The sequence below is a fragment of the Copadichromis virginalis genome, linkage group LG18 (genome assembly GCF_057382275.1).
Source record: "Copadichromis virginalis isolate Kocher_CV1m ecotype Utaka linkage group LG18, C_Virginalis_male_GT1.1, whole genome shotgun sequence".
Taxonomy (NCBI): Eukaryota; Metazoa; Chordata; class Actinopteri; order Cichliformes; family Cichlidae; genus Copadichromis; species Copadichromis virginalis.
Window position 1 is genome coordinate 8,623,369 of NC_140635.1, and position 24,307 is coordinate 8,647,675.

The 24,307-nt window shown below is 40.0% G+C and overlaps 1 protein-coding gene across 1 annotated transcript in view; it reads left to right on the plus strand.

The window, feature by feature from the left end:
• Nucleotides 1-24,307, plus strand: part of LOC146687198 (contactin-associated protein-like 4) — a 136,006-nt gene that overhangs the window by 107,269 nt on the left and 4,430 nt on the right. Inside the window, exons 17-22 of the mRNA XM_085440317.1 lie at nucleotides 724-942; nucleotides 5,704-5,943; nucleotides 7,824-8,048; nucleotides 13,376-13,509; nucleotides 17,485-17,572; nucleotides 23,872-24,090. Of these exons, the coding sequence (XP_085296443.1) occupies nucleotides 724-942; nucleotides 5,704-5,943; nucleotides 7,824-8,048; nucleotides 13,376-13,509; nucleotides 17,485-17,572; nucleotides 23,872-24,090 (1,125 nt within the window). The remainder of the gene's footprint in view (nucleotides 1-723; nucleotides 943-5,703; nucleotides 5,944-7,823; nucleotides 8,049-13,375; nucleotides 13,510-17,484; nucleotides 17,573-23,871; nucleotides 24,091-24,307) is intronic.

The following is a 24,307-nucleotide window of genomic DNA, read 5'->3' on the forward strand; positions in this document are numbered from 1 at the left end:
TCTGAAAGAGCCTGACTTGCCCTAACAATCCTGTTGTTTAACTCTGTTTTCTTTTCATGGTGCTCTCAACAATCAGATGGTGATCTATTTCTTCCAGGTATTCAGTACACAACCTGAATTAGCTTTCTCTTGTTTGTTATCCTGTGAGAACTGTTCCCAGTTTGCTTCTTTAGGAGCTTTGTTGGCTTTGGTGTTTGTTGTTTTTGTTGTGGGGGAGTAATTAAACTTCATTCCGTAGAGCTCTGCTTCCCTGATGTCTTCTTGTTTTGTCTTCAGACACTCGAGTCAAACCTGCTTGTTAAAACTCCCATCTCTATTCCCACTCTTGCCATTGGCAGGTTTTAGACTGACTGTTGGAGCTCTGTGGAAACATGCAGCTACGTGTAAGGATTGATTATAGCTGCACTTGGCAAGGGAACACCTGTGTTGTCAAAATAAATAGAGGTTTCAACAGCAGTGAAGAGACATTGCCTGAAACAAAAGTTGAACTCATTATTTTCAGACTTTTTTTTTTTTTTTTTAAGATTATAAACTAGAAATGGGTTATTTTAAGCATAAGAAATTGCTTCACTGCTACAGCTAAGAAACTGCATGATCTTAATGATTACTTTGGTCATGATTATTATCAATTTATTGACAGTGCTTAGCCAGAGAGCAGAATAACTTAATATGTTGTCTAATTAAACCATTTCCTCCACATGCTATCCATTCTCCTTTGTCAAGCCTCCACTCAGGTGGTTTTCTCCTTTGATGTTGGTAACGGCCCGTTGGAGGTTCGTGTCGAGTCGAGCTTCCCACTGAATGACAACCGGTGGCATCGAGTCCGAGCCGAGCGGAACGTCAAGGAAGCGTCGCTTCGACTGGATGAACTTCCTGTCGCCACACAGGAGGCGCCAGCTGACGGACACTTCCACCTGCAGCTCAACAGCCAGCTGTTCATAGGTGAGTAGCGATCCAATATTCAGATCCTCAAGAAGTAAGAATATTTCATGTAACTTGTAGATTTATGTCTGAAGTATAAACATGACTCTTTCTTTGTGTAAATTTTCACCTCATTAGTCTTAGTTCTGGATGATTCAAGGCCATTTCTTCCAGGATCTCAGTGTTCTCTGTAACTGTCAGCTTTATAATTATAGAAATTTTAGTCAAATTAGTCTTTTTTGTGCCTTTCAGGGGTTAAAGAAAAAGGTTCCCATTAGACAGGATTCTATGAAACATTGACAAGTTCAGTGCTTGTTTATTGAGGCTTTTGGAACTGAACAGTTAATAAATTCAGGAGCCATCTGGATTCAGTCATTTGGGAGTAGACTGCTATCAGATGTCTCAGGTCATGTTTATTTACCACGTATCACAGATGAGTCAAAGAAAAGAAAAAGAAAATTAATTAAAGAGCACCTTAATTAAAAGGTGAAAACTGCTACGTTTGCAGTGATTTCTCACTCAAATGCACAGAAAACCCTGAATATGTTGAATGAAATTACAAAAAGTGTTACATTTTTGTGAAAACTTGAAGTCAACATTGTTTCCTTGCAGTTTTATACTTCACTGCCATAGCACATTACTGCAAAAGTCTTTATTAAAGACGCATAATGCTTGGGCTGGATCCATCCTTAAAAAAAAGCTTCATATTGCTAGTGATCAGAAACTGGGAGAAGGGTAAACAAAAAAAAAGGAGCAGAGCAACCAATATTAAACAAAATCAATATGCCGGACAGTATGCTTTAAATATTATTTGTCTAGAAACCCATAAATGTGGGAAGGAAGTTGTTCAGCAACACCAACAAAAATCTGACTATGAAAGAGAAGTCATGTGTCTTAACAGAAGTCGGGAAACATGAGTAGTGTTAGATTTGACACTGATAATCTTGCTGGAAAGATTGGAGTCATACTGCTGTATCGTCTCAGAATAAAAAATAAACAAAACAATATTTTCTCAGCAATCAATCCAGGTGCTTATTTTCAGCATCTGCAGACACAATGCATGAGTCTGATTTGTGTGTAGATGTTATAGATGGTATAAAGCAGTTTTCTTAAAGTGGTTTTATGTAGGATGTCAAACATTGTGCAGCAGTAACTTAATCTGCTGCTGTTGCTGCTGAACCCTGTGTTTGTTCAGCTGTATTGGATATAAAAGGTGCAGCATCTGCACATTTATTCTTTGGGTCTTCTACTACATCGTCACTCACAGTGCTACAGCATAAACTAGTGACATCTAAAAGACAATACAATTAGGAGGTCCTGTCTCCTGAAACGTGCTGGAAAAGGAAGAGAAATATTCTATAGCTATGTAAGTGCTAAACTGTTATTGACTAAATGCCAGCTCTATCGAGTATCAGTCTGCTGAGGCGATGGTTTTGACCACTGAATATGCATTCATCAGGGAGCAGTGGCATAATAAAGAGTGTGGTGCACAAATTCTTAATAAACAAATGAATCTGAAGTTATTTGTGAGAAGTTTGTGCAAATCAACAACCAGCTCACTAAAATTCTTTAACTTCAAACTTTATCAATACTTCAGCCCTCGTTATCTCAACTTCATCGCTTCATTCCATTGAAATTATTTGTTTGACCTCAGAGTCTGTTTGTAGCTCTGCAGGGACAAAAAATCCAACAAAAAACTGAAAATCCATTGTGTATTATCGGGTTTTATCATTGTGTAAATATTATGCATGTCACTTCATATCAGTAAACGCGCACTGGAAGGAAAACAAACTACCAAACACTGATGAGATTGGATGAAGGCAGCAGCTGCAGCAGCAGGGAGATTGAGGTGAATATTGATTTGCTCAGTGTGCTTAGCCGATAATCCACTCTGAATAGCCAGCGGGTCGCCACCGGCAGCCTAAAGCCGTGTATGTTTACCTCCAAATTATCAGGAAAGTACACTGCACTAAGTATGAAGGAGTGTTTGAATGAAAACGTGTTGGTGTCATTTCACAAGGTGATTTTATTTATTTATTTTTTATATTTGATGAACAGGCATGAAGAATTTCCACCCATATTCTTCAAAATCTGTAAACGACTGTATAATAACTATTCGTATCAGCTCAGAAATTGTGTAAGCATTAGCCACAACGATGCTGTACTCACTCCTGTGTACAGCTTTTTAATAAATCATAATCCTGCCAGGTCCCTATAGTTTGGATTTATAATGCTTTTGTGCCTTTTGAATAAATCAAGTCTCATCAGGTGCACCGCACAGATGTATTAGCCCATCTACTTAGCTATGATTTAATAAGACACAGAGTTGTCTTCTTTAAATTCATACCCATAATTCCATGAACAGTGTATTTATGAGCCTTAATTATTCCTTGCACTGCTTTATAAGGCAGCAAATTACATTGTTTCGATTAATAGCCCATGTTATTGCCTCCTGTCAGCCATAGGATTGCTTTTCCATTTTTCTTTATTGCCGTTTGTTGGTGTAAAATAGTTGCGCACAGCAGTTTCAAGTGAAAGATTTTTCCATTCATTCCAAGGAACATTTCACATCACTTGTTGTATTGCCTGCTTTGAATAGATAAGCTATAGTTTATTGGTGCGCTGTGTCCGTAAATTTGTGTTTTGCTTGCTGCGAGTGGTGCCGTGACCAGGATCTGTATATCTGTTTTGCTTAATAGAAAATTTAGTGTATCTCAGTTTGATTTGCTGAAATATTACCCCACAATTAAATCGTCTTTATATTTGTTAACCTGACAGTATGAATTTGGGACCTTCCTGCCCTTAAACACAAATTTGTGCAGAAGCAAAAACAGTGGAAAAGCAACACGTGTATACAAGTTGAAGCAGCTTCAATAAGATGCTTCATACAGTATGAGATTTGCCAGTACAATATGAAGGATCGTATCAGCTGATATGGGTTGGAATAAAGATCCAGTTATTACATTAATCAAAAAAAGTCATGCATTCTATATGGATCCAGTTGATATGATGCAGAAATGAAAGCTTTGTTAAGGGTTTGAACTGCGTAGAAGACTGACATTCATTTAGCATCACTGCTAATGTGATATGAAGCCAAAGTCCAATGATTAAGTAAAAAAAAAATGCACTGTAATAAATATTTAGAGCCTTGCAAATGTATGGCGTGTCTCTGGCCTTGTCTGTATTGCATCAGTGTATTTATTTTATAAGCCTGACATCATTCACATAAAGCTTACTGTGCTACAGCGTTTGAATTCATCCTCACTACAATTCCTGAGCCAGCAGCTTGAGGGATCTTTGTAGTTTGAGCCACCTACACAACCTTTGATGATTGCTTTGATCCCACTAATTCTTTCCCACTTACTCCCCAGTGGTCACATACTGTTTGCTTCAGCTGCAGCATGTACTCGCCACTATGATCTTGTGAAAAGAGCACAATCGTTATTTTATATTCTTACTGATGATGCTTGCGTTTATCTCCATCTGTCTTTTTTAGCTCCACAAGTCATTCACTAATCATTCATTGAGGAATGATCTCACCAAGCATCGCCTTCAGTTTCTGTTAGGGTCCAAATTCTGATGGTTTTGCTTTTCAGACACGTGTTTTCATTATCATGTGTAGTTTCTTGTTACCTTTGAATTACCCAAAACATGCTTGAAACAACATTCATAATTTTAATTACATGCTCTTACATTTCTCATTAAAAAAATATGTTTCTCATTCTGTAAAATTTTCTCTCCAAATCATTGCTTTATCTCTGATGTTCGCCAGGAAATATATTCAGCCCTTTATACTAGTATCAGTATAATGTATCACTGTCAACACAGAGATTAAGTATTTTAGTAAATCATTTAGAGTAACTGTCATTTTGAAAAGCTTTCAGGGAATATTTACCTCTGCACTCGTGTTGCTTTGGCTAAACTGCCTGTTTCAACCATATACAGTTTGTTGGCTTACATCAGAGGAGAGAGAGGAGTCTAGCAGAGCTCTGATTTATTGGTGTGAAAAGCTCCTGCTGCTAAACAATAGGAAGCTGTCAGCTTTGAACACGCAGAGCAAAGCTTTGCCTCGTCTGTGCTCTGAGGACAATAACGATTGAGCCCCGATCTTTGCAGAAGTGGGAGGTTGTCGGGTTTGAACTCTGGCTGTGCCATCATATTTGAAAGGATGGGATGCGTGTTTGCAAAAGTGGACATGCATTTTTGATTTTTCTCCACTGTTTGTGTGCAAGTAAGGTAAGTGTGGAAAGAATGAGCAACGCAAAGTCTAGTATAGGGAAGAAAATCTGCCTTCCTGCTCCCCCCCTACAAATTCAGACATACAACCAGACACTGGTTCAGACAGTAATTCATCAAGGCTGCCAAACACACAGTCAGCAGCTGGAAGGATGTTATAGAGACAGACTGATGAAAGTTATACCTTTAAATCAGCCTTCCACCTACAGCTTGTTGCCTCATTGTGTTTTCATCATTGTGTCATTTCATAGAAATAGTGTTGACAGTTTGAAGCCTCTGGGGAAGCAGAGGCGACATGTGGATCTGCTACAGATGACAGGAGGAGGAGAAATAAAAAACATACAGGCTTGTCAGCACACTTAGAATAAAACAAAGCCTGAGCCTGAAAGAAAACAGAAATCGATGTTGCATCATTGTTCTTGGGGAGCACGCTTTGGCCTTGATTGCTTGTGATATCAGCAATATAACCATTTCAACCCCTCGGGAAGATCTCTACACAGAAGGGTGGAAAGTAAAGATAATGGCGCTTAACTTTTGTGATTTCAGGAGGCACAGCATCCAGGCAGAAGGGCTTCCGCGGCTGTATCCGCTCTCTGCAGCTGAACGGCGTCACTCTGGACCTGGAGGAGAGGGCGAAGATAACACCAGGCGTTCAACCCGGCTGCCCGGGTCACTGCAGCAGCTACGGCTCGCTCTGCCAGAACCATGGCCGCTGTGTGGAGAGAGCTAATGGCTTCCACTGTGACTGTAACCTGTCAGCGTACACCGGAGTCTTCTGCCAAACAGGTACACACACAGTGTAGCGAGAGTCATACTTTAAAAATGTCTGGATGCTGTAAAGATGTCGTTTAGCTGAAGGAGCTCATTGTCACAGGCGCCAACAAATATCCTCAAATTATTTCACTTGCAACGTTGTCAAATACCTATAAAGAAGTACGTGGTAGAAATCCTTGAAGTTCTTAGTGTAGTGGAGTGGAAGAGAGCGAGTATGTCTCACAGATGATGCAAAAATACAAAAGAAGCAGTACTGTAGGGAGATCTGCCAACGATTGGTTGCTGAGTTACATGGTGTAAACTAGAAAACTGGCACATCTTGGAATTTTTTACAGAAGTTCTGTTAAAAAGTTCATCAACAGGGAAGTTTTCAAAATAAATAAATAAATAAAAGTAACATCAACAAGTCAGACAACAGGAAGTGACAGGAAGCGTTTACATTCTGTTGACAAAATTCTCAAAAGCTGAAGCCATTAAAAGGTCGTGTTTTCTTCTGAACTAAGCAACATTAATGGTTCCACCTGTCTTGACGTCGCTATAGGAGACCTGTTATAAACACATGCTGCACAGAGCCACTTAATGTGTCTGACATCTTTCCTCGGCTTTACATTTAATTTCATAAGCTCTTATATCCTACAAGCCAAGGTTAAAGCTGTGGTTATGTGTCAGCTTGTGGTTGCTGCTGGAGGAGTCCTCGAGCCCGAGAATCAACTCTGTGTTTACATCCCTGTGAAGTCAGGTAGAACATACTGACATTCAAAGTTTTCTATTTTTGTAAAGTGAACTATAATAGGACGAATTATCATAATAATGAAACTCAAAATAAATGGATATGGTAATAAAAATAAATACGAATATTCAGAGTGGATGTTAAGGTTAAGGTATTCATCTATATTGTTTCACAGAATCGTTTTTCTGCAGTTGACACTCGTTAAAAAGTACTCAAAGTATTTTGGTTTGATGTAAATTCATTGCATTAATGATGCATCTTCACATTGAACTCTATGTCTGGGCACAAACATTTCACTGAGTTCAGCTGGTTAAGAGGACTCTCCACCCCTCTTTCATTCCCGCTGCTGGCACCTACTCTCTTCAGCCTGCTGATGTCCCACAAGTGTGTTTAATTGCTTTGATTCATTAGTTGAATAGAGAACAGATACAACTGTATTTAAAGTTGAAGCCAAACTTTAGGTGATTAGTATTTGTTTTTCTTCCTGCTCCAGTATTTTTTCAGAACATTCTTGTGGTGTTAAAAACTATTTAGGCTATGTGAAATTGTTAACTTAAAGAGTTTTTGAATAACCAGTAGCAACTGAATATTGAAACTGAGAGGCAACCTTAGATATGTGAATTGTACATTTTGTCATTTCTATCAGAGGAAAAACAACACAGGATCTATTTAATCCAATGATCTGCTCATGTACATGCAAATGTGTGCAAACGTCTTGAGCCATCCCTCACTTCTCGCTTGCAATGAGCCAGACATTTTTGTAGTTTTTTTTTAAGTGTTCATGATCAGAGGTTCTCCAGACTTTCTAAAAATCTTTCAAAGTTCTTCTTTGGACATTGGCTGCTTTTTAACTTTTTTTTAGTCCAGTCCTTATATATATAATTTTTTGTTTGTTTGTTTCTTTTGGTACTTCACACTAACCTACGAATCATACAGGCATAAATAAAAGGCAGCTAGCTCAAGAGCTTAATCAGTGCTGTGTCTAAACATAGCAGCTTAGCAGAGAACCTATTTTAAATTGTATCTTGTATAATTTGTTCCCACTTTTTTAGTTGAATCTATGAAAAATGTCAGCGATAACATGGCTAAAAAAAAGATAATAACAATAATAATAATAGAGGTAGGTAGGTGCTATAACCTTTCTGTGGCCGCTTTCTTCCAGAGGTGTCAGCCAGCTTCAAGTCAGGAACATCTGTCAGCTACACCTTCAAGGAGCCCTACGAGATGAGCAGGAACAGCAGCGCTCTGCCATCCTCCATCTACTCTGACATGACGCTCAGAGGAGAAAACGTCTCCCTGAGCTTCAGGACGAACCAGAGTCCAGCTCTGCTGCTCTACGTCAGCTCCTACTACAGAGAATACCTGGCTGTGCTCATCAATAAACATGGTGAGGAGAACACCTGTCTTACAGTAAGACAAAACTTTTAATTTTTCAAAAGTTTTTATACCTGATGACAAATTTAAGAGGGCTTCTGTTTGCATTTCTTCTTCTCCATGTTCAGTTTGGTCTCTCTCCTCTTCGTCCTTCAGACTTGAGGTTGAATGTCTTCTGTTATTTATGAACCAACTGTTTCACCCTCTAAATATCTTTCTGTAATTCTTTCCTGTTAATGATCCATCTTTTCCTTCAGTATGGATTAGAGATGGACCGATCCGATATTACGTATCGGTATCGGTCCGATACTGACCTAAATTACTGGATCGGATATCGGAGAAAAATAAAAAATGTAATCCGATCCATTAAATATCACGAAAGCACCTCACAAAACTTGCAACACGCCGTAACTCACCTCAAAACGTTAGCACGTCGGAGCAGTATGCATCACGTGATAGAGCGGCTGTGGCATGCGGGACCTGTCGGTGGTCTGGATAGCATGTGGAGCTTCGCTAGCAACCCGGCATTTCATCTCCGACAAAGTTATCCCCGAGAGAAGTAAAGCAAGTGTGTAAGTCCATCTCTGAATGTTTGTAAAGCATTCCTGCGTTAAGCTTACCAAACGATATATGGAGCGACTGCCTCTTCTTGCTGCTACTTCAATCATGAAACTGCTTAACGATCAGCTGATCGGCTTTTCTGTCGCGAGTCCGTCTCTCTGGTTTGTTTTTGGCCCACTTTGCACCAGAAAGAGGAAACCATCGGCTGAACAACAGCAGCACGTTTAAGCTTGATCAGCTGTTGTTAGAATTTATTTATTATTACTTTCTACACCAGGATCTTTTTCTACGTAGCTGACGCTGGTAACTGTGCAGGGGCGGATCTAGCAAAGTTTAGCCAGGGGGGCCGATAGGGCATTAACAAGGAAAAGGGGGCACAAAGACATACTTTTCTTTCTTATTCTCATTTAAAATGTCTAGCTTTTAATAAATAATTATCCGAATCTTACACCCAAAGTTTTAATCTGATGTAAAATGAATAGAAGTCAATTACTGTATATAGTGACTATTAAGTCTAATATATATACCCTAGTAAGCTATAGTACTTTTTCCTTTGGGAAGGTACCATCTGTGCAGTCTGCAATTTTGTTGAAGAAAGATGTTGAATCTATTTAATATTTCTTGAAAAATAATTGATTTCTGTGCATTTTTTTTTCACACTGCATCAAATTAAGGTTGATTACGTCGATTAAGCATCATGAGGTGGAGCGTGAGGGGTGGTTCCCTATTTTTTATTTATTTATTTTTGTTGTTGCTGGGAGTTGGAACCCTATTAGTTAGGTTGCTTAATATTTACGCTAAGTACTCTTTAAAATACCAGAATAGTGAGGATGGTGTAGGTTTAAGTTTATTAGATTGATCAGTATTGCTGAACTATGAAATATTTTTTTTTGCATATAGGTATAACAGAATAGCTTTAGTGTAGTTGTTGTTTTAAACTTGAGTATGAACTTATACAAAATGCAGCAAGATATTTAAAAAACAGTTTTGTTGATTAAAAAACACTATATCGGATTCATATCGGCATCGGCAGATATCCAAATTTATGATATCGGTATCGGACATTATATATACACATATATATATATATATATATATATATATATATATATATACATACATACATATACATATATATATATATATATATATATATATATAACGGAGTTGCAGCAAGGTGCGACAAATAAGGTGCCTAAGAAATACAGCAAGCTGTCCATACCTGAGGCCTTGGAAACTGCCAAGCAAAGACTCACAGCCTTGGCCAGCCGCTTGAGGAGGTACACCAGAGAGATAGAAGGCAGGAGAATAAACCAGCTGTTCTCCACAGAACCAGCAAAGGTGTACTCTCAGTGGCAAGGGAACAATAAGAGAACAGCACCACCAAGGCTGGAGACGGAGCAATACTGGAAGAGCATATGGGAGAAGGACGCAACCCATAACGGCAATGCTCAGTGGCTAGAGGATCTGAGGGCAGACCACAGCGACCTCCCTGAACAGGGTCCAGTAACCATCACAGTGGCAGATATCCAAGAAAGGGTCTCCAGTATGAAGAGTTGGACAGCACCAGGGCCCGACATGGTTCACGCCTACTGGCTGAAGAAGCTGACTGCACTCCACGAGCGTCTGGCAGCACAAATGAACCAGCTGCTAGTTAACGAGAGACACCCGGAATGGCTAACCGAAGGTCGGACGGTCCTGATCCCCAAGGACCCCAAGAAGGGACCGGTCCCCTCCAACTACCAACCAATAACCTGCCTCAGTACTACATGGAAGCTCCTGTCAGGCATCATATCGGTTAAGATGAACAGGCACATGGGTCAATACATGAGCGGGACACAGAAAGGAATTGGCAAGAATACCAGAGGCGCAAAACACCAGCTACTGGTAGACAGAACAATCAGCCGAGACTGCAAGACCAGACTGACCAACCTGTGCACTGCCTGGATCGATTACAAGAAGGCCTATGACTCAATGCCCCACAGCTGGATACTGGAATGCCTAGAATTGTACAAGATCAATGGGACCCTAAGAGCCTTCATCAGGAACTCAATGGGGATGTGGCGTACAACACTAGAGGCCAACTCCAAGCCCATAGCACAAGTCACCATCAAGTGCGGGATCTACCAAGGAGATGCTCTGTCCCCACTGCTGTTCTGCATAGGCCTGAACCCCCTCAGTGAGATCATTAACAAGACTGGCTACGGATACCGACTACGGAACGGAGCAGTTGTCAGCCACCTCCTGTACATGGATGACATCAAGCTGTATGCCAAGAGTGAACGAGACATCGATTCACTGATCCACACTACCAGGCTATACAGCAATGACATTGGAATGTCGTTCGGACTGGAGAAGTGTAGTCGGATGGTATCAAAGAGAGGGAAGGTAGTCAGAACTGAGGGGATTGAACTACCAGAAGGCAACATTGCAGACATAGAGGACAGTTACAAGTACCTGGGGATCCCGCAGGCAAATGGGAACCATGAAGAGGCCGCTAGAAAGGCTGCAACCACCAAGTACCTGCAGAGGGTCAGGCAAGTCCTGAGGAGTCAGCTGAATGGTAAGAACAAGATCCGGGCCATCAACACGTACGCCCTGCCCGTGATCAGGTACCCTGCTGGGGTAATAGGCTGGCCAAAGGAGGAGATAGAAGCCACTGACATAAAGACAAGAAAGCTCCTTACCATGCATGGAGGGTTTCACCCCAAGTCCAGCACCCTGAGGCTGTACGCTAAGCGGAAGGAAGGGGGCCGGGGACTGGTGAGTGTCAGCACCACAGTCCAGGATGAGACAACAAACATCCAAGAATACATTGGGAAGATGGCCCCAACTGACCGAGTGCTCAGTGAATACCTCAGGCAGCAGAAACCCAAGAAAGAGGAGGGAGACGAGGAACCATCATGGAAGGACAGGCCCCTGCACGGTATGTACCACCGGCAGATAGAGGAGGTGGCTGATATCCAGAAATCCTACCAGTGGCTGGACAAAGCTGGACTGAAAGACAGCACAGAGGCACTAATCATGGCAGCACAAGAACAAGCTCTGAGTACAAGATCCATAGAGGCTGGGGTCTATCACACCAGGCAAGACCCCAGGTGCAGGCTGTGTAAAGATGCCCCAGAGACAATCCAGCACATAACAGCAGGGTGCAAGATGCTAGCAGGCAAGGCATACATGGAACGCCATAACCAAGTGGCCGGCATAGTGTACAGGAACATCTGTGCCGAGTATAACCTGGAAGTTCCGAGGTCAAAATGGGAGATGCCCCCAAGGGTGGTGGAGAATGACCGAGCTAAGATCCTGTGGGACTTCCAGATACAGACGGACAAAATGGTGGTGGCTAACCAACCGGACATAGTGGTGGTAGACAAACAGAAGAAGACGGCCGTAGTGATCGATGTAGCGCTTCCGAATGACAGCAATATCAGGAAGAAGGAACACGAGAAGCTGGAGAAATACCAAGGGCTCAGAGAAGAGCTCGAGAGGATGTGGAGGGTGAAGGTAAAGGTGGTCCCCGTGGTAATCGGAGCACTAGGTGCGGTGACTCCCAAGCTAGGCGAGTGGCTCCAGCAGATCCCGGGAATAACATCGGAGATCTCTGTCCAGAAGAGCGCAGTCCTGGGAACAGCTAAGATACTGCGCAGGACCCTCAAGCTCCCAGGCCTCTGGTAGAGGACCCGAGCTTGAAGGATAAACCGCCCGCAGGGGCGTGCTGGGTGTTTTTTTATCAAAGTTCTCCTCACCTCTCAGTCTTTCCCCTTTCCCGTCATCTTTTCCACATATCAGGCTCTGCCCTCTCCTGCTTCTCTCAGTCTTCTCCTCCTCTTCTACTTAGCAGCTTCAGAAGATCTATAAGAATCTGTCAGATCTATCCTCTCTCTGGATCCCTGTCTACTCTACTACTGTCTACTCTCCTGCCTTTTAACACGTCCAGCTGTTTTGTCTTTGAAAAAGTGCTGCAGGAATAAGAGTTTGGATGATGAATGGCATTTTCAGCATCCAGCAATAAAATTGGCACTATGCTGCTTGGTTAGCTATAAATGTTTGTTTTTTTTCTGCTGTTAATGCCCTGTTGTCTGTCGGCTTTCTCTGAGTTATTAAGGCCTCATGCTGACCGGGGAGTTGACAGGTAAATGTGCTTAAACGTATCCAGTGAAATCCTTAAGAGCTCTCTCTTGTTCTGCTTATTTCCTTTGCTGCACTTGAACATTCTTCAGCCAAAATGAGAGATATTCATTGTTAATCACTTAAGTCTTGCTTTCAAGAACTTATGCATAAACCACGTTATCAGAGATGGCAGCTACGGGAATGAGCTTTAATACATCAAGTAATTATTCCCTTTTGGTAAATACACCTAATTAAAAGATGAACACAGTGAATCATGATTATGAAGTGTTTCTTATGGGATTATTTATAATTGAAAAATATTATCCTGATAACATGGATGCGTTTGAAGGACAATGTATAATTTCATATCCTTGATTTTAATCTTAAAAGCCCCAAAGAAATAACGTTGCTTTATATTAATCCGCTCCTAATGCTCTGTATATTAGGAAAATTAATTAGATTTAGAGTTTTGTTATTGATAGGGAATTACCTCTTAATCCTCTTAAAATGGAAAGCTTTATTAACTCAGTGATGAATCCGAAAGATGCGAATCTAAGGTTATTTTTCTTAAGGATGTTTTTTTCGTAAAGGTTATAGAACACACGGATGTTTTCGTCAAGAGAAAGAAAGAAGTTTAACGTGGAAAAACTTTGTGTTTGTGTGATTAAGATAAGCTGGAGGTGAGATACAAGCTGGACAGCAGCAGAGACACCGAAGTGCTGAGGAGCAAAGTGAGGAGCCTCGCCAACGGACAGCTGCACACCGTCTCCATCAGGAGGCTGACAGACTCTGTGTCTGTACAGGTGAGGAAAAGAACACAAATACTGTATAACTACATTTATGGTTTTACTTAGGTTGTGTGCAATATACACTATACTATACATGCATACAGTATACGACAAGGTGATATGTGCTTCCTTAAATCTTCAAGAGACTACAAAAGCAGGGACTGCACGAGTGAGTAGAAAATAGGGAGGAGCATCTCACCTTACACACAAAATAACAACACTGTTCAATTTTAACAGCTTTGAAGTGACAGAAGAGTGTAATTTCTGCCGTTTCAACTGACTTCCACTTTAAAATAAAAGGTTACAATGTTTTTTTCACCACCAGATGGGGACAAAAAGCACTATGCTCTGATCAATCAAATTATTTTAAAGAATGATTGAATGTTTTGCAGTTCCTGCTTGAGCATTTATTCCCAGATATGCCACTGTGCTCTCACTGTTTTAAAACAAACTCCATTAGCCCAGTGTGAATAGGTCCTATTACAACTTACCCGTCAGTATCGGGCAACCCTGACTTATTTTTGCTTTTATTAACCTGAGTCTATTAACCCCGACACTTATACACTAAAGAGCATTGGATGTTGTTTCGTTTATGGTCCATAGACTTCCACAGAAAAGTTAATGTGCTCCCTTTTCCAGCCCCTGTAATTAAGTCATTTCCGTTCAGTTTCAAGATAAAGACCCCAAAATAAAAAAATATAAATACGTAAATGTCATCTTCTGTATTTAATATTTTCTATCTGTATGTTATTGTTCAAACATGCCACGCACACAGATTCTATTTGTCACAGATACGATAACGTCACAGCTGTGCATAGGCTCCTTCTTTACTTCCTTCACCATCAGTCATAACATGGAAAATAATCCTGAAACCACTGACATAAAATGTATAGCACAGGTGTTTCCCACAAACATGTGGCAGATTTGGCAGTTTAAAAATGATTTGTCTGAAACGAGTTGCCATTTGTTAAAAAGTTTTTTACTTTTTAACCGAAATTATTTTCCATTTGATCCAGTCGCATCATGTCGCTTCAGGAAGGCTCAATAATCCCTGTGTTAATTTAGTTCGAGGAAGCTCCAGTTATTACTGCAGAGCTATGGAAGGATAGCAGGGATAAACTACACATTAAAACAGCTCTGGGTGAAATATGGATCAACTTCAAAATATCTAAATCTCATGAACAGCGTTAACATCTTGTTAACAACAGCCTCAGATGATATATGAGGTAAACTTAATCTCACTGGGAGCCAGCAGCCTGGACGTCTCTATAATTATCAACACCCTGAGATGAAATATAAGGTGACCTCGTCTTGATGCAGTTTGTCAAGACTCCAGTGAAATATGAGTTGCATCTCATCTTACCGGTTTCCATCACCTTGAGTCATTATATTGTTACAACATGCTTCGGGAACATCAGGTGACCTTCATCGATTGTCACCCAGCTGCATCTTGATGGCCAGCAGCATAGACTCTCTAAAGTGGTCTCACAATTGGACACCGTCATATCCTCTCCCCCTGAGCGAATGAAAAATGAAAAACTAAATCACCCTGGGCTGCTAATACATCATGCCCTCTCTTTCTGCACTCTTATCAGATGGCCCAGTGTTTCGTTTCCTTTAGGTTTACTGACACACTCCATTAGATCCTTAAAATAGTACATCAAAGTTTGTCAGAGACAGCAAGATAAAGTTCTGGACTTGGGTGCCGTGTGTAAACACAAGGGACCTAACTGCAAAAGGTACTTCCTGTTCAATAGAACCAATCTAGGTTATAATATGTGGAAACCTACTGTAATTTCAGTGATATCATATCAGCTTAAGGCTATAAAAATGTATCTAGAGCTTATTTCATATCAGTAGAACTGCAAACTGCAAACCCAATTGGGGGACCTTTCTTAACCAGTAATTGTTTTATCAGCCTCTCCCTGCATAGGTATCCAAAGCAGGTAGTTAAAGTGGACAAACTCTGACTTCCTGCTTGTCTTTGAGTTTTCATTATTTAATTCTAAGCATGTTTAATAGCAACTTCAGCCATTTTTTTCACTTGCCTCCACAATTTAATGTAAGCAATTATTGCAAGCAATTTTCAGGTTGGGTTGGAGAGACAGTGTTTGAGTCAGTGTAAAGTTTATTTGTGTCTATTTTTCACTAAAGTTCGACTACAGGGACGTAGTATGTTTCTTTATTCTGTGTGAATGTCTATCTACTGAATTAAAAATGTGGTTTGAGGGAACTGCACATCTGTTGTATTTTAGACCTTGTAAATTATCCTCATATCAAGGTTAAATGCAGTTCTTATTTTTCTAGTTAATCTTTTAATGGCAATTTTGGATTCCTAGTACACTCACTTTCATTCACACCAACTTGTTTTTTTTATACAATGTGTGTAATGGATTGGCAAAAACTTCTATGTACACTTTAACATAAGTACCCAATTACAGTTTCACCTACAGCTCATCATATTTTCACACACCTTTAAAAAACACAAATCCCTTGGAGGGTTGCATTAGGAAGGGCATTGAGTGTAAAAGTAAATAAATAAATAATATCCTGCTGTGGTGACCTCTTACAGATAAGAGAGCAGCAGAAAGAAGCAAGCAGAATGGTGTAAATGCATAAGATATGTGATTCATTGCAATAAATCACCCCTCTTCTTTAGCCTTGTATGTGCCCTAAGTTCAATATAAAAATGTGAAAGGTCAGAGCTAGTATTTTATTTGTTTTTGGTCTGTTCAGCGCTCTATTTTCAGTCGCTTATCCACGTCTGCATCTGGGTCGTCTGCAGTTTAAGCAAAGATGCCCTGTCGTCCCATTCTCTGTGGGAACATCTGGGTAGGTGTCTTGGGTCTGTCCTCGAGCCTCCTCCCAGTAAGAAATCCCTGGTCCACCTCAGCTGGCTCCTTTGTCGATGTGCAGGAGTAGCAGCTCTAATCTAAGCCCTTTCTCAATAACTGAGCTCTTTAGCTCATTCTAAGGAAGAACCTTGTCACCCATGAGAAAAAGCTCATTTCCACCACTTGTATCCATGACCTCATTCTTTTGGTGACAACTTGTGGCCGTGGTCTGGGTAGCAACGTAGATCAACCGGTAAATCTTACAGATTTGCTTCACGTTCACCTCTCCTCACCATAATAACAGCCATCTGTTAATCCTCCCCTCACTCATGAAGCTGTTCTGGGCCTGAACCAAAGATCATTATGAATGCTTTTTCCATTTCTCCTAATAGGTCTTGTAAATACACCATTCTGCAGCTTTACGATAAAGAAGTGTAGCTATGACCTCAAGTAAATGTTACTTCAAACAGTAGATGTCTTGTTGAAGTAATCAGCATTTATAATGACTTACAAAAGTTTTTCTTTTTTTTCCCCCTTTGATGGAAACTTGAGTTATGATTTTGACTAGGTTTTCTTCTTCACGGCCACATGGTGAGATACTCTCTGTGGAGCTGCTCTAATTAAAATAATCTCCAGTGGTGAATTTCATTCTGGATGACTGAATGTTTTTAACTGCAAGTTTGGACTCTGTTGCTCATTCCTCCCTTTGAGCTGTTGAGATAAAGGGAAAGCTGAACATTAAAAAAAAAATAAAATCAAATTTAAAAAGGATGGAGCGCCAGATTCACGTCACCGCTGACTGAAAAGTAATGACTGGCACGAAAGTAATACTCACTGCATCTAATAACTAGAATAGCTCACAGAACAATGTAATACTTTGCTCGTTTTTATACCTAGGGCATTTTAAAATTTTAATTTGATATTATTCCACTTCCAGCTGTTCATGTCCTAGTTGATGCACTTTCAACTTTCAGTTTTCATTTTTCTTAATTGTTCTAATATTTCAAAAACTTTCCTTTTGTTTTTTTAATCATTAATTTGTATTCAGATCTTTTAATTTTCTGTGCTTTTATTTGTCTTAAATTATCCTGTATTGGATTCTACTTTAAAAATTAAAGGTTGAACAAAAGCCAATTTATTTATTTATTTATTTCAGATTGACCAAAATGCCAGAGAAGACTTCAACCTGACATCTGACGGGGAATTTAATGGAATCAAGTCGCTGGTGTTGGGCAGAGTGCACGGTGAGTGAGGACACAGTAAAAGAAGACAGAATGTCTTTTTAGTTAGGGAGCACTCAGACTCACATTTATTTGATAACAGCTCTGAGAAGTTTGGTGCCTGACTCTCAGCGTGAGCTTTCTTAGAAAAACTGACTGTAATACATGGAGCCAGAGCTGTTAGCTGGACAAAGGGATATTTTCATCTTAGTACTGAGTGCTCAGAAATGTTGAGTCAAGAAGTAAACAAAAGATATTTTAAGTAGTTTCTGGGTTTTGGGGATGCACTCTACAATCTTGGACCGCAGCAACAACTTTTTTCTGATATTCGGACGGAGTTGCCGATTACTGTAGAGCAGGGGTGTCAAACTCATTTTACACCACAGGCCACATATAGCCCACTTTGATCTTAAGCAGGCCAGTGAAGCTCCCCTTTCTTTTTTTTTTTTTTTGTCTCGTTTGGATCTTTAGCCATCAGAATTGTTGTCTTAAGGCCAAGAAAGATGCCAAGCGGCATCATGGCCTTGCCATATTGGTCCATTTGATTGACCTTTATTATAATTATGTATTTATTTTATTTTCGGTTGCAAACGGGACAGACATGACTGGGAGATAGGACAGGGAGAAAGAATGAAAGAAAGACAGGGAGAGAAAGAAAAACAGAGGGGAGAAGAGATGGTGAGAAAGGGGGAAGAAAGAAAGAAAAACAAACAAAACACCTGAATCACCTGTATGGAGAAAAAAAACAGAAGAGAAAGCAAACAAAAAAAAAAGCAACATAATAAATACAGCACCATCACAATAAACTAGCTAGCAGTAGATAACAGTAGATACTAAATATTAAACGCTATTGTGCAGCACGCAAGATAGACAGCGCACAATGTGCTTGGAGGCAGCAGCCAAGAAAGGTGTAGTCTGCGTCTGAAGTGTGCATGATAAAGAAAACGCTGCTGTGACAAAGAAAGAAACTTGTTAGCATGACTCTTTGGACTTAAATTGAAAAAGAAAAGTGTAAAATGGCAGAAAATGTTCTGGTAACTCATTGCCCGGATTGTCCAGGTTTTTTTTGTTTGTGTTTGTTTGTTTGTTTGCTTGCTTGCTGGGGGGGAATCTGTTTACCTGCTTTTTAATCATTTGCTATTTTAGCTGTTTGGTGGTCGCTCAAATCATTTTGTGAATGTTGTGGAAGTTTTTCCATTTAAATAAAGCCTGCAGACGAGCGGTAGCTAACATTCTTTAATCCAAACACACAAAGAACAGAAAACCAAGCTTGTGGAGAGCCTGCATGACTGCGGGGCAGACGGTCAGCAAAGTCTCTCTGAGCCTAGCATGGCTCTCAGTTAAATACCTTCTCCAGGAACAAAAGGCAGTACACAGCTGTTTCACACCTTAAGGTTCACACTCCCTTGCTACCTCCCAGAGTCCTCGAAGAGACAAAAGATTCTTCCTGTGGAGCTGTCTGCTTCCCCCAACTTCCTTACTACACCCCCACCATTTGTCTTAATGTATGAGTGTGAGACTTGTTAAAATCCAGTGTCACCAAGGCATTATACAATAAAATAATGTGATTAATACATAAATAAAAGAAATTCCTATACATGAGCTTTTAGCTGAGATTCTGATGTTTCTGTGGATCCCACACATGTCTATATTTAAATAACAGATCTGGCAGTACATCCCATTAAACCAGATGTTCTCCCTCTTGTCCCCCAATACCGTGAGCATTGGGTTTCAACAAGTTAATTGTTTATTGCTTAATTACTTTATGTAGTATGAAAAAGGGAGTTTTTTATCACTGGGAAAAACTGAAAAAATTTAAAACTGAAAATACAGTTAAACGTCCAAAATTTCTTTTTTGTTGTGTTTCTAGAATTAGAATTATACAAGAATTATAAATGGCTTCAAGCACCCATTCAGGCCTGTGACACTCATTTAGACACTCAGATACTCAATATCATTGAAATGCAGCCAGATGCTTCTTATTTTAAGTTTCCGCTCATTTCTTCACTTTTCCCAACATGCTCGTGTTTAAATCCGACCTGTACACTGGCTGTCTTTGGAACGTCTGCCCCCCTTCCTTTCCCCCCATGCTATGGTTCCAGTCTATCTTTGCGTGTTAGTGGCTGCATGGTGTGCCCATCAAAATAAAGCCCCACCCCTGCCTGTGTGGATTCTCAGCCAGGTTGAGGATTCGGCTCCCACATACTGACGAGCCATTAATAATCGAAAAATATGAAATACGTTTGACACCCCACCTGTAGAACCCTTAAAGTTCATTTTTAACAGGAAGAAAGAAACTTATCTGCAAATATACTGCTGTATATACAAAAAAACAAGCTTGGCACAATACATTTCAAGTTTCAAAGTTGTATTATACACAGTACATGTTTCCCTGCAAGAGACGTTTGCCTGTGCAATGAAAATCTTTCTTTGCTGTTCACAACAGTAAAGGCAAGTTTATCGTGCCATCACCATGTACTCAACTCAGCTGCTCAACCCATAAATGCATTTTCCTTAAAACTGTGCTATCATCTAAGAGGAACAGTCTTTCCAGATGTATAGAGCAGAAACAAAGAAATAATTGCAAGTTTTTGCTTTTAGCTTCCTGTGATTAGGACTGGATTTAATCGAGCTGGATTGATCTGAACTGTATCATAAATGGAACCGGCACATTTCTGCCTTAATTTAAGATTTAAGTTCCTAGTGTTGATAAATCCATCCATCCATCCATCCGTTTTCTGCTGTGTATCTGGGGCTATGTTGCCGGGGCATCAGCATTTTTTTTGCAAATTTCTTTACACAAACTCACATTTTCAAACAGATGCAACATCTTCCTCTGTGTGTCTTTATGTCTCTTACATATACGCATCACGCGACACAAGCGATGCAGTGAGCATAAAAATGACCTACGTAAGTGTTCCCAGGCTGAGAGAAGTTATCCCTCTGGCATGTCCTCCTTCCTGTAGGACATAAGCGGAACACCTCACCCCCAAGAGGACTCCTAATCAAATGTCTGAACCACCACAGCTGGCCTCTTTCAATGTGGAGGAGTAGCAGCTCTACTCTGAGTCCCTCCCAAATGAGCCAGCTGTTTTTTCTAGATAAACTAAAAAAAGAAAAATAATAGTTATTATTATATACTATAATAATTATATCATCTCTATCTAGTGCAGATCTTGTGTACCTTTGGACTGCTCCAGCACTGCTCATCCCTGGAGGTCTCATTCTGACTACTTGAATGTGCTTCTTCCACATAAGTTTTAAACTTTTAAATGGGAATCAACTATTTCTGTAGTGTGTTGCTTTTTCCACTTCCACTCCAGTCATGGGCAGAGACTTGAAACAGTGTTGGTGTGATTACAGTTTTTACAATTTTTAAAAAGCCAGTAATTTTTTCCCTCGGTGCCTCCATGAAAGATGGACTAAGATATGAACTGTGAATAAGAGTCTGGGAGACCACAGGCTGCAGTCACAGCTCTTTCATAAAAAGAACAACTAACAGTGGAACAAAAATAGAAAAATACACATTTTCCTTCCATGTATCAGAGATTTCCATAAGTACTCTTAAGATATGTCATGAAAGAAAAGGAATTTTAAAAATATAAATAAACTGGTTTTCAAAGGAACCACTTTAGTAGGATGTAAGTAGTGAGTGTGAACTTCATTTCTTCATTTATCTAGCTAATGTTGGTGTATAGGAAAATCTCGGTCAATTACAGCAACTACATTTAAGAACAAGAGGTAAAGCACCACTACTGTATATTGCAATAGACCTTAGTACAGCACACCAAGTTTTCAAACTGTCATGTCAGAATGTTACCCTGCAGTCGAACTAGAGGAGGCAGAAAGTCAGATCAGGAAAACATCAGGAAAGTAGATTCTCTGTCACTCGCCTTCAACCCTGTCATCCATCAGCCTAACTAATGGACCTGGAAGTAGAGGGGGGGGGGTGTATCAGCTGAGAGGAGCTTACAGGCTGCGGCAGTGTCTCCTGCTGCTCTCATCAACATGCAGATGTATGCTGGTAAAAACCACAGTCACCTCTCAGTCATCTGAACAGATAGTGGTGCAGCTGCTTCCAGCATTAATGTGGGCTTCCACAGCTGCTGTTTACACTGCTGTGAAGGAGCAGAGGTGAATGATGGAGGGATCTAAGTCAATAAAATCAAGAGATAATGCTGGAGAGTCTCTCATAATGTGATGGTTGCAGACTGAAAGCAGAATAACTGACTGCTATAACAGAGGTGACTGGGTGTATGCTGATGATCATATGATTGTATATGAAAGATGGACATGCCACCCATTGATTTGTCGCAATCAGTTTTGGTGCTTTAACTTCAGATTCACAGCATCATAAACTGCAGTTTGTGTACATCGTACACAACAAAAAAAAGCAGGCTTTTAATACTGATGATCAGGTCCACAATAAATATCCAATCAAACAGGGCAAGATGGAAGGGATAGCAAACCATTAAGCCATAATGATTAGACAGGACTTTAACAGAGAAAGTTACACTAAGCAGAATGGCACAATAAATACAACGACAAAGATAGTCAGTTTCCTGTGATTAATTCTAAGGATTTGATACAGGAGGGTAACGAGCAACAGGTGAAGACAGTCAAGACAGCGAGTCAGAGGAGATAGTGAAACACAAAACAAGATGCAAGAAAATTATCCAAATAAGACAGGAAATGACAAAAGAACACAAATTAACACCGACAAGGAAACTCACTAGAAACTTGATACAAAAGGGAACACAAGAAGAAGACACTAATACAAAAATCTAAACCATAAAAACCTGAATAACGGAAAGTAAGAATTCCGACCTAAAAACATGATCAATCCAATGGATCATGTCACACTATCCCCATCTTTGTCAGAGCCACAACAGACTGGGAGAGGTTGAACTTGCAAATAGGCCATAGCTAAGCTAACCACATTGCAAAGCATATTATTCATCAGATACTTGCATTAAAAATGCTCTAAAAGGTTTTTGTTTTGTTTTTTAAAAGTCCAGTTTTGTGACCCTAATTAGTGGAAGTGATGCAGGAGGCAACCACTTATCCACCTGTCAAAAGTGCAACAAAAAGATCCATCCTATGGTTTGACTAAGGGAGCAACTAGCTGTAACAACCAAAATTGTTGTTGTAGACATGCCTTTTAAATAGATGTTAATGTAAATATGAGCATTTTTACAAGGCGGTCACTATAACATGAATGGAACTTTATGTTGAGCCCTGGAAATTGGGACTTTCAGGATTGAGCAGCAATTTGTGTCTTGCTGGTGCCATCACCCAAGTGAGCATACAATTCACCAACAGATAATCAGTAATGCAATCAACAAAACTGATTCGCTTAACAGAGTTCAAGTTAACATATTGCTAAAATGAACCAGGGAGAAAAGTGCAATCTGCCCTTCTGTCTGCATGCTGCCAGTATATAAATAGAAGATTTCTGTACCTTTTAAAATGGTGTGTGGATGATAATCAGATGATCGTAGCAACACACTAGCAACCTGTCCAGGTTGTACACCGCCTGTCACCTCGTGATTGCCCAGACTGGAAAAGCCAAGCCTGGACGTATAATCAGATCACATTGCATCTGCACTTCTGCATGCTGAAATTATTCAGCGTGTGGCAGTTTCCATAGACACGGATTTAACTAATAAATGTGTCCCTGTTAACCCTCAGAAAACTGGCTTCGCTATTACTAATGAACAATGGTATATGCATTCATAATATTTAATTGGAAGATTATACAGCAAATAATGTACTTCATTATAAAATCTGCATCCTGAATGTTACTTTTTCTTTATAAATATAATTATTACTAATGGCCCACTCAGCTACTGTAGTTTTTGCATGAATGTTGGTGTTCGTTTTGATATATGCAGTGTTTTGTTGTACATAATGTTTTGTTTGCCTTCGATAAGTTGTATTGTTTCTTCCTTATTTCCTTCTCTTCATTTTTATTGTGTCTCAGTTTCTTCCGGTTTTTCTTCTTTTGTTTTACATCTGAACTCTTTACCCCTCCCTTTTTTCTCCTCTTGTGTCTTGTCAGTAATTTATTATGTTTATGTTTTATTTACATCCTGTTTCTCCCATGCAAGTCATTAGTCTGTTTTCATACCCATCTACAAACCTCTGTTCAGTCACTGTGTATATTGACAGTGTTTCTTCCTTCACAAATAGGGGGTTATTTACTTACTTTTTTTAACTTTATCCATTTTGTTATTTGCTCTTTGAGGCCAACTCCTGTGCCCTGCCTTTGGATCCTCACTGCTCACTACACATTTTCTATCTTGCTCATTTTCTCTCTCCAGAGTCTGATGACCTGGATGCAGACCTATCCAGGTTGGCTTCCCTCGGTTATACAGGCTGCCTGTCAGTTGTCCACTTTAACACCATCAGCCCTCTGAAAGAAGCTCTGCTCCGCCCCAACTCCAGCCCCGTCATCATCACTGGACCTTTAGCTCAGTCCAACTGCGGCTCCGCAGCTTCTGCCAATTCCTATTCAGCTGAGAACACACACCACCTGTCAGGTGAGAAAAGGAGGAGACATCTGACTTGTTATTATGTTATAATCTTTGAAAATATAAATATGTAACATTTATTAAAAGTTTTGGCTGAACATCTACATGTACAAATATAAAGCCTTTAAATGAAAACTTACCATCTTTTTTGCTTATACTAGCACTTCAACTCCACAGGAGCTACGTCAACAATGCATTTCATCATCATAATATCAAAATATTTATT